This window comes from Stegostoma tigrinum, chromosome 25 (assembly GCF_030684315.1).
Source record: "Stegostoma tigrinum isolate sSteTig4 chromosome 25, sSteTig4.hap1, whole genome shotgun sequence".
Taxonomy (NCBI): Eukaryota; Metazoa; Chordata; class Chondrichthyes; order Orectolobiformes; family Stegostomatidae; genus Stegostoma; species Stegostoma tigrinum.
In genome coordinates this window covers 961,823-975,850 of record NC_081378.1, presented here as the reverse complement: position 1 = coordinate 975,850, position 14,028 = coordinate 961,823, and the positions used below count along the sequence as shown (strand labels likewise).

Below are 14,028 nucleotides of genomic sequence, written 5' to 3'. Positions count from 1 at the left end.
GGTTTCTTCCACACATTGCCCTATTCTTTTTAATTTGGATGTTGTTTTATCTTCTCCTCTGAGACAATCTGCTGCTCCCTTGCAGGAGCAATTAACTGGGAAATGTTCCGTGAAATAAGGGGCTTCACAATTCATAATTTTGTCTGATCCATGCATGTAGCAAGTGTTGAGTTAATCCCAGAAGCTTTCATGTTGTTTACAGTTCAATTGAAAAGTGAAAGCCAGAGCTTTCTTGATTCCAATCTGGAAGATGTAAAAGAGTTCTCATTTGACTGATTGAGCTGTTTAAGCTTTGTATATAGATACACAATTAAAATAAAGATTACTGCTTAAAATTTAGCTGCCTTTGATTATCTCTAATTAGAATGTTTTATGATCTGACAATCTGGCAGTAAAGTAGATTGAAACATTTGAACCACCAGTAATGTCTGTTACCAGACAAGCTCCTTCTTACCTTGCCCTGCACAGCCTCATTGCTGATCTAGAGGCTCCACTTGTCTTCTTTTAAAGCCTGGTTGTTAAACCAAAATCTGCATTTAGTTCAGGAATTTAGGACATTGTAAAGAATGGCAGTGTCTTTAGAAATGTATTTTGTCTGAGGTTACAATGGTCTTGCACAGCTTTCAGTGGCTTTAATATAGATTAGGCAATGATTTAATGTTATTGGCTGCATGGTCCGTACTCTCACTATCCAGAGATCATAATCCTCCTCACCTTTATTCAATATTTTACTGTGTGGTTCATCAGCAGGATTTAAACAACACTTGATGAATCAGAATTTACCAGACCCTTTCAGCTTGATTTTAATAGCCAAGGGTCTAAACCATCCTCACCCACCACCACTCTCCCCCACTTTGCTGAGCTCATCCTCACCCTCAACAACTTCTTTATTAACTCCTCTCATTTCTTCAGGTCAGAGGGGTGGCCACGGGTACCCGCATGGGCCGCAGTTATGCCTGTCTCGTTGTGGGGTACGTGGAACATTCCTTCTTCCAATTCTAGCCCAGTTCCACCCACAACTCTATCTTTGATATATCAATGATATCATCGATGCTGCTTCCCTGCCATCCAGAATTGGAAAAGTTCATTGATTTTGCTTCCAACTTCCACCCTGCCCTCACTTTCAACTGGTCTATCTCTGAATCCTCCCTTCCTTCCTCGACAGCTCTGTTTCCGTTTCTGGGAATAGACTGGCCACTAATATTCACTATAAACCCACTGACTCCCACAGCTACCTGGACTATACATTTTTGCCAAGACAACAAAATGTGAGGCTGGATGAACACGGCAGGCCAAGCAGCATCTCAGGAGCACAAAAGCTGATGTTTCGGGCCTAGACCCTTCATCAGAGGCTCTCTGATGAAGAGTCTAGGCCCGAAACGTCAGCTTTTATGCTCCTGAGATGCTGCTTGGCCTGCTGTGTTCATCCAGCCTCACATTTTGTTGTCTTGGATTCTCCAGCATCTGCAGTTCCCACTATCTCTTATACATGTTTGCACCCTGTTTCCTGTAAAGACTCTATTCCATTCTACCAGTTCTGGTGATGGTCTGGACCGTGTGCAAGTGTTCAGCAGAAAACCCAAATGTGTACGCCACCACCGTCACAGACTTCATCAGTAAATGTGGGGAGGACCGTGCACCAGTGAAGTTAATCCGAGTGTCCCCCAAACCATAAACCTTGGATCAACCAGGAAATCCACTCCCAGTCATGTAGGATTTGAGCCAGGTGACCCGGACCAGTACAGGAAATCTAGGTATGACCTCGGCAAAACCACCCGGAAGGCCAAGAGGCAGTACCAGACCAAGTTAGAAGCCCAGCCTTACCAAACAGACTCCCGCCATCTATGGCAAGGTCCAAACGACATTACGGGATACAAAATGAAACAGTGTAAGATAGTGGACAATGACACATTCCTCCCTGACGCACTCAATGCTTTCTATGCTCGGTTTGAGCAGAATACCACCAGCGTGGCAACACCTGCCCTGACAGCCCCAGACACATCAGTTCCCTCTATCCACCGCTTCAGAAGTCAGATCCATCCTCCTGGGAGTCAACCCAAGGAAAGCAATGGGATCGGACGGTGTTCCCTATCGAGCACTCAGATCCTGTGTGGACCAACTGGCAGAAGTATTCACTGACATCTTTAACATCTCCTTTCTACAAGCTGAAGTCCCCATCCTTCAAGAAGACCACCATTATCCCCGTACCCAAGAAAACACATGCAGCATGCCTTAATGACAACCACTCAATAGCTCCAACTTCAATAATCATGAAGTGCTTCAAGAAGCTGGTCATGGCCCACATCAACTCGTCTCCCAAACTGCCTCGATCCCCTACAGTTTGCTGACCGACATAACAGATCCACAGAGGATGCTTTACCCCTAGCCCTGCGCTCATCCCTGGAACATCTGGACAACAAAGATACCTACGTCAGACTCCTGTTTGTTGACCACAGCTCCACCTTCAACACCGTTATCCCCTCCAGACTGATCTCAAAACTGTGTGATCTTGGTCACGGCTCTGCCCTCTGCAACTGGATCCCCAGCTTTCTGACCTTTAGGCTGCAATCAGTGAGGATAGGTAACAGCATCTCCTCCACAATAACGCTCAACACAGGAGCCCCCAGGGATGCGTCCTCAGCCTCCCACTGTGCTCCCTGTACACTCTCAATTGTGTTGCTAAATTCCAAGTAAACGCCACCTACAAGCTTGCCGATTATATCACCGTAGTGGGACAGTTTTCTAACAACGATGAGTCAAAATACAGAAGGTATTAGAGGGCTTGGTGACATGGTGCAATGAAAACAATCTGTCTCTCAACATTGGCAAAAATTAAAAACTGATCATCAACTTACGAAAGGAACACTCCCAACTACATCAACAGAACTGTGGCTGAGAGTGAAGAACATCAAGTTCTTCGAAGAGACGATAACTGACGACCTGACCTGGACATTCCACGTAAATGCGACAGTCAAGAAAGCATAGCGACTCTTCTTCCTCAGGCGGCTCAGGAAATTTGTCACCTCCATAAGGCCCCTCACCAACTTCTACAGATGCGCTATTAAAAGCATACTGTCTGGGTGTATAACGGTCTGGTACGGTAACTGCTCTGCCCAGGGCCGTAAGAAACTACAGAAGGTGGTGTGCACAGCCCAGACCATCATGGAAGCCGAACATTCCATCCATGGACTGTATTTACACAGCTCACTGCCACAGAAAAGCAGCCAATATCATCAAAGACCCATCGCACCCGATAATTACCTCCTACAGCCTCTTCATCAGGCAGAAGATACAGAAGCCTGAACACTAACAGGTTCAGGAACAACTTCTTTCCAGCCGGTGTCAGACTGTTGAATGGGCTCCAGCCTCAACTAATGTAACCTGTATATCCCTAAGTCTTTTCGATCTGTGGAACCTTTGCTTGCTGTGATCTGCCTGTACTGCTCATAAATAAAGCTTTTCACTGTATTTCAGTACACATGACAATAAAATAAATCAAAATCAAAATCAAATTGATTGATCAAAAACCAATATGTCCCGATGAGGCCAACTTCGACAAGGATGCTTCCAAAATTTCCACCTTCTTCCTCAACCGAAAATTCCCCAGCACCATAGTTGACAGTACCCACAACCAGGTCTGGCCCATCTCCTGCACCTCCACCTTCAACCCTTCTCTTCCCTCCCGCAACAGCGATAGGGTTCATAGAACATAGAACATTACAACACAGTACAGGCCCTTCAGCCCTCGATGTTGTGCTGACCTGTCATACCGATCTCAAGCCCATCTAACCTACACTATTCCATGTACGTCCATATGCTCATCCAATGATGACTTAAATGTACCTAAAGTTGGCGAATCTACTCCCGTTGCAGGCAACGCGTTCCATTCCCTTACTACTCTCTGAGTAAAGAAACTACCTCTGACATCTGTCCTATATCTTTCACCCCTCAATTTAAAGATATGCCCTCTCATGCTCGCCGTCACCATCCTAGGAAAAAGGCTTTCCCTATCCACCCTATCTAACCCTCTGATTATTTTATATGTTTCAATTAAGTCACCTCTCAACCTTCTTCTCTCTAATGAAAACAGCCTCAAGTCCCTCAGCCTTTCCTCGTAAGACCTCCCCTCCATACCAGGCAACATCCGAGTAAATCTCCTCTGCACCCTTTCCAAAGCTTCCACATCCTTCTTATAATGCGGTGACCAGAACTCTACGCAGTACTCCAAGTGTGGCCGCACCAGTGTTTTGTACAGCTGTAGCATAACCTCTTGGTTCCGGAACTTGATCCCTCTATTAATAAAAGGTAAAACACTGTATGCCTTCTTAACAGCCCTTCTTAACAACCTGGGTGGCAACTTTCAAGGATCTGTGTACATGGACACCGAGATCTCTCTGCTCATCTACACTATTAAGAATCTTACCATTAGCCCTGTACTTTGCCTTCCGGTTACTCCTACCAAAGTGCATCACCTCACACTTGTCTGCATTAAACTCCATTTGCCACCTCTCAGCCCAGCTCTGCAGCTTATCTATGTCTCTCTGCAATATACAGCATCCTTCGTCCCTATCCACAACTCCACCCACCTTAGTGTCGTCTGCAAATTTACTAACCCATCCTGCTACGCCCTCATCCAGGTCATTTATAAAAGTGACAAACAGCAGTGGACCCAATACCAACCCTTGCGGTACACCACTAGTAACTGGTCTCCAGGATGAACATTTCCCATCAACTACCACCCTCTGTCTTCTTTCAGCAAGCCAATTTCCGATCCAAACTGCTATATCTCCCACAATTCCATTCCTCCGCATTTTGTACAATAGCCAACTGTGGGGAACCTTATCGAACGCCTTGCTGAAATCCATATACACCACATCAACCGGTTTACTCTAATCTACCTGTTTGGTCACCTTCTCAAAGAACTCAATAAGGTTTGTGAGGCACGACCTTCCCTTCACAAAACCGTGCTGACTATCCCTAATCAATTTATTCTTTTCCAGATGATTATAAATCCTATCCCTTATAACCTTTTCCAACACTTTACCAACAACTGAGGTAAGGCTCACTGGTCTATAATTACCAGGGTTGTCTCTACTCCCCTTCTTGAACAGGGGAACCACATTTGCTATCCTCCAGTCATCTGGCACTATTCCTATAGACAATGACGAGTTTATGATCAATGCCAAAGGCTCAGCAATCTCCTCCCTGGCTTCCCAGAGGATCCTAGGATAAATCCCATCTGGCCCAGGGGACTTATCTATCTTCACCCTCTGCAGGATTTCTAATACTTCTTCCTTGTGAACCTCAATCCTACCTAGTCTAGTAGCCTGTATCTCAGTATTCTCCCAGACAACATTGTCGTTTTCTAGAGTGAATACTATTGAAAAATATTCATTTTGTGCTTCCCCTATCTCCTCTGACTCCACACACAACTTACCACTACTATTCTTGATTTGCCCCAATCTTACTTTCATTATTCTTTTATTCCTCAAATACCTATAGAAAGCCTTAGGGTTTACCCTGATCCTATCCGCCAACAACTTCTCATGTCTCCTCCTGGCTCTTCTGAGCTCTCTCTTTAGATCTTTCCTGGCTACCTCATAGCCCTCAAGCGCCCTAACTGAGCCTTCACATCTCATCTTAACATAAGCCTTCTTTTTCCTCTTGACCAGAGATTCCACCTCCTTCGTAAACCACGGCTCCCACGCTCTACAGCTTCCTCCCTGCCTGACAGGTACATACTTATCTAGGACACACAGGAGTTTTTCTTTGAATACGCTCTACATTTCTTGTGCCCATCCCCTGCAGTTTCCTTCCCCATCCTATGCTCCCTAAATCTTGCCTAATCTCATTGTAATTGCCTTTCCCCCAGCTATAACTCTTGCCCAGTGGTATACACCTATCCCTTTCCATCACTAAAGTAAACATAACAGAATTGTGATCACGATCACCAAAGTGCTCTCCTACTTCCAAATCTAACACCTGGCCAGGCTCATTAACCAGTACCAAATCTAATGTGGCTTCGCTCCTTGTTGGCCTATCTACATACTGTGTCAGGAAGCCCTCCTGCACACACTGGACAAAAACTGACCCATCTATAATACTCGAACAAAAACTGACCCATCTATAGTACTATAGTACATCTATAGAACATAGAACAGTACAGCACAGAACAGGCCCTTCAACCCCCAATGTTGTGCCGACCATTGATCATGTATGCACCCTCAAATTTCTGTGACCATATGCATGTCCAGCAGTCTCTTAAATGACCCCAATGACCTTGCTTCCACAACTGCTGCTGACAACGCATTCCATGCTCTCACAACTCTCTGTGTAAAGAACCCGCCTCTGACATCCCCACTATACTTTCCACCAACCAGCTTAAAACTATGACCCCTCGTGCTAGCCATTTCTGCCCTGGGAAATAGTCTCTGGCTATCAACTCTATAGTTCCCCTTATCCTCACCTACCATCCCACCAGCATCCATATCCAGAAGATCATCAGACGCCATTTCCGCCACCTCCAGTGAGATGACTCCACCAGACACACATTCCCCTCCTCTCCCTTGTCTGCCTTCTGCAGGGACCGTTCCCTCCGGGACACTAAGCTCCTTCACTCACAACATCCCCCAACAGTCCAACGGCACCTTTCTCTGCAACTGCTGAATGTGCAAAGCCTGCCCATTTACCTCCTCCCTCCCCAGTATCTAAGTGCACAAACGTACCTTCCAAGTGAAGCAACACTTCACCTGCACTTCCCAGAATCTGGTGTACTGCATTCGCTGCTCACAATGTGGTCTCGTCGACACTGGGGAAGCAAAGCGTAGACACAAAAAAGACCCTGAGCTTCCAGTTGCCTGCCAGTTTAACACACCACCGTGTTCCCTGGCCAACATCTCTGTCTCAGGCTTGCTGCATTGTTCCAGTGAAGCTCAGTGCAAGCTGAAAGAACAACACTTTATTTTCCACCTGGGGACCCTATAGCCCTCTGGACTCAATATTGAGCTTGTTAATTTTAGGACCTGAACACTCCTGTGTCCTAGCCCCCAACCCACACACCAGACCTTGTTATCACAGTCTGCCATTACACGCTACCAATTGTTAGTCACTGACAGTTTAAATTAACAGCTATTCACCCTCTCTAGCTAGATCGTTATCCACGCTTTTGTCTATCCAACTATTCTTCTCTCTCTTTGGGCTCTATCCCCACCTATTGTTCACTCTTTACCCTCTCCTCATACCCATGTTCGATGTATAAACCAACATTTCCTAGCTACCTCACTTTGGAGGAAGGGTCACTGGACCTGAAACGTTAATTCTGATTTCTCTTCACAAATGCTATCGGACAGCAATCTCTACTTTTGTTTGTGGCTGAATTTCCTGTTTTTTTTTTGGTTTATTTTCCAATTTATGTGCATATTATTTTAAAACAGTTGTTAAGTGGTTTAAAATAGGACTGAATTGGTGCAGACAAGAATTTATTGAAATAATTCCCAGATATTAAGGAAGGACAGGAAGCTAAGAAAAGGTAGAAGGATGGATTTGTTAGTTAACGATGGTATTAACATCTTAAAGAGATGACCAATGTTTACAAAACCAGGAAATTGTATAATCTCAGTGAAAGTGCCCCTACACAGCTGCATCCAGAATATAACTGAATTTTACATTGAGGTTGAGAGGAGTGGGTCTGAGAAAATAGGGACAAGTATGTGAAATAAAGACAGATCTGGGAAAGTGAATTGCAAAAATAGGTTGAAGGATTGTTTAACAGAGATGCTGTGGGGGACATTGAAGGGGATTTTAGCATGCAGAGAGTAGATGCATTGCAATGACTAAGGAAAATTCTAAGGGTTGGAGACACTATTCATGGTTCACCAGGAATGTTAAATTTAGTATAAAACTTTAAAAAAGCATATAATTGTGCACAGATAGATGACAGGTCAGGATGTTTTTCAGGCTGGAGGTCCATGACTAGTTGTGCTCCATAGGGATCCATACTGGGACCTCTCCTGTTTATGATATATGTAAATGACTTTGGTGAGAATGCAGATGGGTGATTTAGTAAGTATGCAGACGATACAAAGATCAGTGGAGTTGTGGACCGTGTAGGAGGTGTCAAAGGACACAGTAGGGTATAAATCAGCTGCAGATATGGGTGGAGAAATGGCAGATGGAGTTTAATCTGGGTAAGTGTGAGGTACTGGGCTTTGGGAGCTCAAATGATGAGGAAAATTGTACAGTTAATGGCAAGACTCTGAACAGCATTGATGTACAGAAGGATCTTGGGGTTCAAGTTTAAAGCTCCCTGAAAGTAGCCACACAAGCAAAGAAGGTATATTGCATGCTTGCCTTTATTGATTGGGGAACTGACCCAGAATGGTATTTTGCAGTTTTATAAGACTTTGATTACGCTACATTTAGAGAATTGCATTCAATTCTGGTCACCACATTACTTTTTTTTTGATTCATTAATGGGATGAGGACATCACTGGCCATGCAGCATTTATTGCCCATTCCTATTTGCCCAGAGAGCAGTTCAGAGTCTACCACATTGCTGTGGGTCTGGAGTCACATGTAGGCCAGACCAGGTAAGGATGACAGGTTCCTTCTCTAAGGGACATTAATGAACCAGATGAATTTTTCCTGACAATGACAATGACGATCAACTCATGATCATCATTAGATTCTTAATTCAGATTATACTTTTTTAAATTGAGTTCAAATTCCACTATCTGCCATGGTAGGATTCAAACCCAGGTCCCCAGAACATTATCTGGGTCTCTGGATTAACAGTCCAGCAATAATACCACTAGGCCATTGCCTCCCCCAGGTCGAAGGCTGTGTTGAGTTTAGAAAGGGTGCAGAAGAGGTTTACCAGGATGCTGTCAAGATCAGAGAGTACGAGATATAAGGAGAGGCTAGAAAAACACAGGTTATTTTCTCTTAAACAGTATAGGCTGAGGGGAGACGTGATAGAACTGTATAAAATTATGAGGTGCATAGATAGGGTTGATGGTCAGAATCTTTTTCGCAGAGTTGAAGTATTAACTGCTAGGGGGCATGAATTTAAGGTTGAGGGGGGAAGTTCAAATAAGCTATGAGGGGCAAGCTTTTAAACAGAGTGGTCGGAGTCTGGAATGCACTGCCGGGGTGGTGGTGGTGGAAGCAGGTGCAATATAGGGATTTAAGGGACTTTTAGATAAGTACACGGATATGAAAGGAATAGAACAATCTGGGCCAATGGCAGGCAGAAAGGATTAGTTTCATTTGGTGTTATGTTTGGCACAACATAAGACCATAAGACATAGGAGTGGAACATTGTAGGCTAAAAGTCCTCTTCCAGTGCAATATTGTTCTTTGTTCCCTGTTTTAAAGTTGTGGGAATTTCTATAAAAATGTTAATAAAGAAGTGATAGTAGAGTGTATTGGTTATATACTCTGGTCAGAGTTATAAAGTTAGTCTATGGAATGGATCTTGGAAGTTAAGGAGATTAATTGAACAGATATCTGCATTGTTCCTTACTACAGAGAATACAGAGAACATCTCAGAAACAGTCATGGAAACTGAAAAGAGTGGAGGAACCCAGAAAAATCATGAACAGCAGAGAAGTTGTACTGAATACTAAATCAGTTAGGCGTTTGAGAAACAGGTTACTGAGTTGGATGGTCAACCATGGTCATAATGAATGGCAAGACAGGTTCAAAGGGCTGAATGGCCTACTCCTGCTCCTGTTTGTGTTTCTATGTTGATATTGATGGTAATAATTCATTAATTTTAGGAAGAGTTTCTGTTTATCCACTGTACCTGGACTATGACTTTTTTATTACTGTTGTGCTTGAACCAGTTCCTCAGGTCCCTTTTAATATTCAGTGTTATATTCTCCCTCTGCTACAGATCAAGGCAAATGACCGAGTCATCAAGACAGAACAAGGGTTGTTATTACGTAGTATCCAGAAGAAAGATGCTGGGATCTATATTTGCCAGACAGTAGAGCATGGCTTCATGCAGACTGTACTGAAGGTGACACTAGAAATTATTGACACTGAACATTTGGAGGAACTTCTGCATAAAGAGGTTGATGATACTCTGAGGCCCAAGGAGAGTCACAGCATCATTGCTCCAAACCAGAAGCTTTGGTACAGGGACTTCATGCAACTCATTAACCATCCCAACCTCAACACCATGGATGAATTTTGTGAACAGGTTTGGCGGCGTGATCGTCGCCAGAGGAAACAGAGACCAGCACATACACCCGTAAACACCAACAAATGGAAACACTTACAGGAAAACAAGAAAGGCAGAAATAGGAGGACCCATGAGTTGGAGAGACCACCGAGAAGTGTCTAACAATATACAACTTAATTCAAACAAAATGCAATACATACATTAACTACTTCATTGCATTATGTTGATGTTTACAAGTATATGGGCTGCTCACCTAATACACAACTGCCATCCATCGTCTTTTTCACCCTCTTCATTATTTTTGGCAATGCAGCGTGGTGACTGGACTGCATTTTATAGTTGGACCGGACTTGCTGTTTTAACATCACACGCAACTGACAGAAATCCACCAACTCAGTTTCCTCCTCAAAGAAACTCAATATTTGTTGATGCCAAAATATGTTATGAACTGCCACTTCTATCGGGCTTTATGTGAGATGATCACTGAACTGCAGATCAAGTGGGGAAATCTAAGATTGATTTGTAATTCTTTTACCTGCCTGCTGTTGGTCAGAGTACACTGAAAATACTCCGGGTCTAGTGAACCGACAAATGTTCAGAGAGCTTTTGAAGTGCCACATGTCTAATCAGCTGATTGTATATGGTTCTCACTTTGACCAAAAGACAATGGACATGCAGTTCAGACAAATACATCTACTGATTGGAAGTAGAACCAAAGTCACAAGAGTGGGCAGGCTTTAGATTAAAGAAAATCTGGTTAACTAAGTTGACTGGAATGTTTGCTGTCAGCACAACCTGAAGTGTCAAGCGTGATACCATTCTAATTCAGTCTAAGACAAGACCCCACATGTCAATCTTTACCGAATGTCAATACATTGAGTTATCACTTAATGATTCATGTGAATTAAGGTGCTATTCAATTGTGAAGTAAAAGGCATATGCTCTTTTGAAATTGAAAGAAACTTGAAAATGTTTATTCAGGCATGTCAAAAGGCATTTACAGTGTGTCCTGGCGATGATGTTTTTCACAGAAAGTAGTTTTAAAGAATGGTTTAGGAATGGAACCAAACAGTAACGTATTTTCTTCTATATAAGAAAATATTCAGCTTCAGTGATGGTCAAATCAGTTGATACTGGAAAGTGATGTCATTCTGGGAGAGAAGCTTTGATTGTCAATAGCTTTCAGTCCAGTAAGTAATAAAAGACCACCAGTTAAATCTTCCAGAAATAATATGGGAAAAACTGTGCGTCTTAAATAACCCTTTGCTAAGGTTACAGAATGATGGACCAAATCAAAATTCAAGTTGATCGCAGTGCTGGGTTAAAATAACAATTGTATAGCTGGAAACAGTTGTGGGTTGTGTGATATTCTTTCTCCCAATATAAGTCTTCTCAAAGTCAGAAAGACAAATGTACTTCAAAACAAGAGAAATCTCAAAGCCTCATGCTCCATGTATTAATAATCATTGAAATGAAAAAATTACTTTGAACAATGGAGAGGAAATGATGCAAAGGTAGTTAACTGTGCTTGTCAGTAAATAATACATATTACATTTGAGAGAGATTTGAAATTAAAATGACGAAGTTGCTGTAAGTTAAATGTTTAGAACGTTTCTTTTTGACCTGCACAGGTTACATTTAATATCCTTTTAAAACTAGCACATAACAGTTCAAGCATTTGACTGTTTCACATTAAGATTGAGAGCCCATGATTATCCATTAATTAGCTCACTTGCTACCTCAGTTTTACAAGAGACATCAGTCATTTACCAATCATCTAACTAGAGGATTACATGAAAGCAAGTCTCTCTCCAACTCTCCTTTTTGTTTTCTGAAGATATATGGGAGGGATAAAAATAAAGTAAAATGTTGCTTGTGTTATTCATTTCAAGGTAGGCAATAGTGCAGCAACATGGTAGCAGACTCTTGGAAATCAAAAGAATAGGTCACTTCTCAAGGGCAGTTAATGAGGGGTGACCAACGTGAGCCTAAGGTGCAACACATACTTTCTATTAAAAAAGAGAAGTGCTGTTCCCTGGAAGATGTATAATTTCCTGAAAATGGAGGCTGAGGAAAGGGAAATGAGACCACAAGAAAGCATTTCAACACAATCTCAAAAACAAGAGGTGCCACTGAAAGCCACTGCAAAAGTAGTTCACTTTTAACATTGTTTGAGAAGACAATGTGGTTTCCAGAGCTCAAAGCTGTTTAAAATAGCACTCATCATCATCTGAGTTATATTTGAGAATTACCCATTCAGGAGGTGGACAATCTACCTGGAGGGGATGGATAGTCACCACTATCAAGAGTACAAGCAATACTGAGGCCTGTTAACCAGCGTCTTTCCTCCCAGCACCAGGTTGCTATAGCTCTGCATAAGCTTCTGAAATATTCAGATCACCATTATATTCCTCATCTTCAACAAATATTGGCCAGAGCAAAAACTTGTCAGATTCACTGTTAGAATTGAAATTGTTCTGGAATGCTCCAATATGTCAATGTCGGCTCAAATATTTTCTTTATCTTTCCCCAATTTGTTTTGTTTTTACAATGTTCATGTTTGAATTATTTTGTCCTTTTGCAGCAAGTTATATATTACTGTGGGGAGATACCATGGGCTAGATAATGTCATTCTTAAAATCCCTTTCCTGAAGTACCACAGCATTGTGCTTGGGTGACAATATTGATTTAAACCTGAAAGGAAATGGCAATGAGAATTAAATGTTTCTGATGGGACTAAACATAAATCCGACAATCCTGCAACAATGCAAATCAGAGAACAAATGTTAAAGAAATGCGAACAACCAATGGACTGATAATCTAGTGCAGCAGTGTTTCATGGTCATAAATTATTGTTTAAAGGAAAGGTTTATAGACCACAAACAATGAGACAGATATCAGACTATTTCTTATGATCTTGATGTGCTTTGGTTGCAGGAACAAAAATAATAGTTTTATGGTCTATTAAAAGGTACTGTGTAAAAAATGATGCATGTGAACGTGCTTTATATATTGGTTTCCTCTAGTGAACTATATTAGACAGTGATCTTTATCATTATTTAGCGATTAGCAATGGTCTGTGTTAAATAGTTCATTTTGCTTACCCACTTACTTAGACTGGTGTATATATATTTTTGTTAGACAAAGAGGAACAATATTATGTTTTATTGCAATGGTGATAGTTAGTTTTCATATGTATGTACCAGCTATTATAGTATCTATATAACCAGCCCAGATGAAATGCAAAAGGCTATTTATTTGGCTATTCCTGAAGCAAGAAATGTACACGTCACAGTTATTCAAAGCATGTGTATCTGGTAGATAGTTGATGAGTTTTTATTTCTCTATTTATCACTGCATTTCTAAGGGGTACCATAAAACTGGAAAGGAATATTATGAAAATGCTGCTGTAAATTATTTCTTTTGGCATGTATTCAATTGTTGAATAAACTTTTCTTTTAAACTATGGAGTTTGCTCAGTTTCTCATTTTGAAGTATTGAGAAACAACATGAAATAATTCTGTAGGTGACCTTCTTGGGACCTGCATTTGGTGAGACTTGGCTCAAATATGCTGATGGCTAGACAGTCATGAAGCAGCACAGACTGGAGTTATCCATGGTGATGAGAGTCTAATAACCAGGTCCCTGGACTTTAAGGGACTCACTGAGTAGAATCAGGAGGGCCAAGGGCCTGGTCCAGAGGCAGCACGTGGCCATTAATTTCTGAGCCTGCCACTAGATGGCACCCTGTGGAATCCCCAATGTAACAGACACCAAGGAATGTTGAAGTTTCCAATGGATAGTTCATTACCATATGTAACACTCCCAGAAAGCCCCTTAAC

At 42.1% G+C, this 14,028-nt stretch overlaps 1 protein-coding gene across 2 annotated transcripts in view; it reads left to right on the top strand.

Annotated features, from left to right (window-relative positions):
• The window catches only part of LOC125463164 (semaphorin-3A), a 409,874-nt gene extending 396,222 nt beyond the window's left edge, over nt 1-13,652 (top strand). For both annotated transcript variants that reach the window (XM_048554000.2, XM_048554001.2), the window contains exon 18: nt 9,896-13,652. In XM_048554000.2, the coding sequence (XP_048409957.1) occupies nt 9,896-10,348 (453 nt within the window). In that variant the 3' untranslated portion in view covers nt 10,349-13,652. The remainder of the gene's footprint in view (nt 1-9,895) is intronic.
• Nucleotides 13,653-14,028: the final 376 nt, after the last annotated feature.